Source organism: Leiobunum rupestre, chromosome 4 (assembly GCF_980474605.1).
Source record: "Leiobunum rupestre chromosome 4, qqLeiRupe1.1.hap1, whole genome shotgun sequence".
Classification (NCBI taxonomy): Eukaryota; Metazoa; Arthropoda; class Arachnida; order Opiliones; family Sclerosomatidae; genus Leiobunum; species Leiobunum rupestre.
The window spans coordinates 47041033-47044844 of NC_143387.1; the positions used below are offsets into that span (position 1 = coordinate 47041033).

At 44.3% G+C, this 3812-nt stretch overlaps 1 protein-coding gene across 1 annotated transcript; it reads right to left on the reverse strand.

The window, feature by feature from the left end:
• Window positions 1-2241: 2241 nt before the first annotated feature.
• LOC149948028 (uncharacterized) lies at window positions 2242-2748 on the reverse strand. The gene has a single exon (XM_090171006.1). It carries the CDS (start codon window positions 2746-2748, stop codon window positions 2242-2244), a length of 507 nt encoding a protein of 168 aa, XP_090027132.1.
• Between the last annotated feature and the right edge of the window lie 1064 nt (window positions 2749-3812).

A 3812-nucleotide genomic window follows, 5' to 3' on the forward strand; every position in this document is an offset into this window, starting at 1 on the left:
GTTTTCCCGATCCGGATTCATGGCGGTAACGGAAAATTACAAATTTCAAACGCTACCACCAGGGATACCTGGGATTGATTCTTGGAAAATTGTCCGTGAAATAAGTCTCTTGGACATAGGCTTAAGCAGGGTAAGGACAACCTGAAATTTGAAATTCAAGAAAATAAAGGTAAAGCTTGTGCAAAAATCATTCAATAAGAATATGGGGCGCAAAATACATTTTTTTTTATATACACACATCGGTGTCGACCCAAGGCCTTAGACACCAGCACACAAGAACTGATTAATCAATGTGAGATAAGTGTAACGGTAACGCCAACGGGGGGGGGGGGGATACGTGGGGACACCCGTGGCGGAAGTATTCCGACCACCCGTTGAGGGATTGGTGGTCATTCTCACTCGGCCATCCAAAAACTCTGCCTCCCAGACGCCTGGGATTACAGGAGTACGCCACTACTCCCGGCGACGCAAAATACTATGGTTTCCGGATCTGACTCAAAGGCCGAAATTTGTTGTGATTGGGTTATCGAGAGCAGCTGCTGCAGTGGCGGACTGAATCTAAAAATGTGGACTGCCAGAAGTCAAAGTGGGCCTACCCAAATCTAGAGGTGTAGCCAGGGAGGGCACAGGGGACACGTGCCCCCTCCTGAAATGTTGGGTTACATTTATTTATTTACTGATACAGCTGTGAAGCAAGGGTAGCTTATGTACAGTCATGCAGGGATACAATATATAGTTGTGAATAGACCACGCGGAATAGACGCTTCAATAAATCATCCTCCCAAGAAATCGCCAAGAAGTAATATTTCTGAGATCCAGGACCTGCAAGTCACTGTTTATAAAGTGCTTTTTAAAATAATGGATATTTTCACCTTTACGGCAGCAACAAGCGTTCCCCATGGAGTTCCTTTTCAATCAGGTAGCTTTTTTGACATATTAAGGCTTGGCAAAAACACGAAGTTCTTTTTACAGGTGAAAAGTTTCCATTATTTCCACAAGCATTATATAAACAATACCTCGGAAATGTTACTTCTTGGCGATTTCCTGAAAATGTCCAGAAAACGTGTAGTGGGAACTTGTAGAAGGTGCAGGCTGTACACACAAAGGTACGTCTACAATCCTACAAGTTCCCCCTACACGTTTTCGGGTGGTGGCTTAACCTGTCTATTAATTGATAGTATAAAATAAAACCAAAAAAAATGGAGTAGGGACAAAACGCTTTAGAATATAATATGATATAAAAGGCAAACAGCGATAATAATGAAGGGGGAAAAATAAAATAAAATAAGACAATGGGATTAGAGCTGAGAGGGATATGTAAAGTGCCATTGTCTTAATTTACTGTTTACTCTGGGCTTGAAGATTCTGGCCATATGGCCCCTAGTTTTGCGAAGGGGTCAAGTTTGAAAAATGCGTCACAGTCAGTGTTGATGTTCCCAGACTACAAGCTCCACAGATGGACAATGCCATTAACAGTGTGGCGGATGAGAGGAGAGTCGATGTTCAATTTTCGGTTCCTGGACTCAGGTGGCAGTTTTTCTTGGCCACGTGTTAATTTGGTGAACCGATTGTGCGGTCACTAAAAAATGCTGGTCACCGTAGGCGGGGGAACTCCACACCTCAGAAAGCAAAATTGATGTTAGGGAGTACCAATGAGGTTTACAGTGTGCATTAGACGCTAGGATCGGAAGTAAAAAGTGCGCCTTTGTAAGCCAGTAATAGAGTTGATCCTTTTAACCACTTTGGGGGTATGGTGGCTGAAATCCATGGTGGTGTCAATCCAGACACTCAGGTCACGGATGGGAGAGTCGGCCGGGGCCAGGGTGGCACCATTCAGGGTATAAGGTAGTCGAGGATGCGTGCGGCCAAAATGGCTTACACCGTTTTTTGACACGTTAAAGCTCATTCCGTGATTGTTGACCCAAGTAGACACCGGCACACCGCATCAAGGTGAAGACGAGGTTGAGAGCGAGTTTAGTGTCATCAGCAAACCTATAGATTTTAGAGTGCTTGACCACATCAGGCAGGGAATTGATGAAGATGTTGAACAAGATTGGCCAAGCACACTTCCCTGGGGAACGCCATTAAGACGAGTCATGGGGCATGATGTATGGTCTTGGAGGACAACCGCTTGTTTTCTGTCTGTGACAAAATCCACAAGCCAGTACAATGCTTTGCCCTGGATTCCAGCATATCTCAAGGAGTGAATCAGGAAACTGATGTGGAATGGTGTCAAACGCCTTACTGATTCGAGAAGTCAAGACAGATGACGTCTACCGGCTTGCTATCATCCAACCAAGAGGTCCAATCATTGGTAGCAGATAATAGGTTGGAGATGTATGACTGTTTGGCGAGGAAACCACGCTGAGCTGGATGGAAGGACTTAGTGTCCGATAGGAAAGTGTGGATAGGCTCATCGGCCAGTTGTTTGCCGACTCTAGCGACGTGATTGGTGTTTAAAATTGGCCGGTAATGGGAGGCGTCATTTCTTAGGCCAGCTTTATGGATGGGAGTAATGGAAGCGTGCTTCCAGTCAGCGGGGACAACACCCATGCTGAAACTTTTATTGGTAATGATCGTAAGTGGGGATGACAGGGAAGAAACTAGTTGTTTGAGGAGGAGAGGGTGAAGCGTTGGAGTGCAAGTTGAGCTCTTAGGAGATACTGACGATACAGCTATAAAATGAGAGTTGAGAATATCAGTCATGTGGGCAGGGTCAGAGGTGATTGTTCCATCAGGGGCTTTCATCTCAGTCAGCGTTAATTTGGTCTTACGAAGCCTATGGATATAACTATAGAAAGTTTTCGGATTGGTGGCGATCTGGTTCGTCAAGGTTTGCTCAAATCAGCGCTTGGAGTTTCTCAGAGCATTGGTAGTGGCATTTCTTGCTCGATTATACCCTTCATAAGCAGAGTCTATTCTATCTTGTGTATAGCGTCGACACTAGCGAACATAATGACGCCAGGCGGAGGTTTCGTGTCGTCGGGATTTGGCGAAGCGGTCAGGCTCCAGTGCGAGCGAGTGGGGTGAAGTGTGTGAAATGGAACGTAGGTATCAATGCCGCTTGAGACGATCTCTAGAAATCTTAGCCAGCAATTAACAATTATTTTCACTTTATTTCTTTTATTCAATTGTGTGCGCCATCCGAAACAAAATCCTGGCTACGTCACTGTCCAAATCTATAAGGATAGATATTTTTTTTACTTAATCAAGGAATACCACTGGATGTGAAAAATCACATGCCTCAGGCTGGAACCAAAACAGTGACCTGTGAGTTGCGGTCCCAACGCCTCATCCAATAGGCGCCAAAATAAATCATCCTTCCAGGAAATCGCCAAGAAGTAATATCTATTGGACTACCGAGGCCACGAATTAGGAGGCCTCGGGTGTCCAATTTCGAAGGACTCGGTCTTAATGGTTCGCTTGTCTCGGGTAAAATGTATCCCGATTTGTTGATTTTGCCATAGCATTTTCTAAAGTAATAACAGCTCCTTCCATTTGGAAGAAGCGTTGGTATGGCAACCCAAAGGTCGCTGTTTCGAAGCCATTTATAACGATAAATATTTTAGCGAGATAAATTGAGCTATTATCTGAAAACTGTTGAACTTGTCCCCGGACATTATGGGCACTTGAAAACATACGGTGATATAAGCTTCGTGCGCAGTTTAAACTTTGGTCAGAAGTATCGCCGCCTACCGACTGAGTTGTAAATCGAATGTTCAAAATTCTCTCGATATGATTGAAAGCTGTACGTTTCAGTTAAAGAAGTAAAGAACATTCATATTCAAAAGTCGTCTGCTATTTCTTCACAC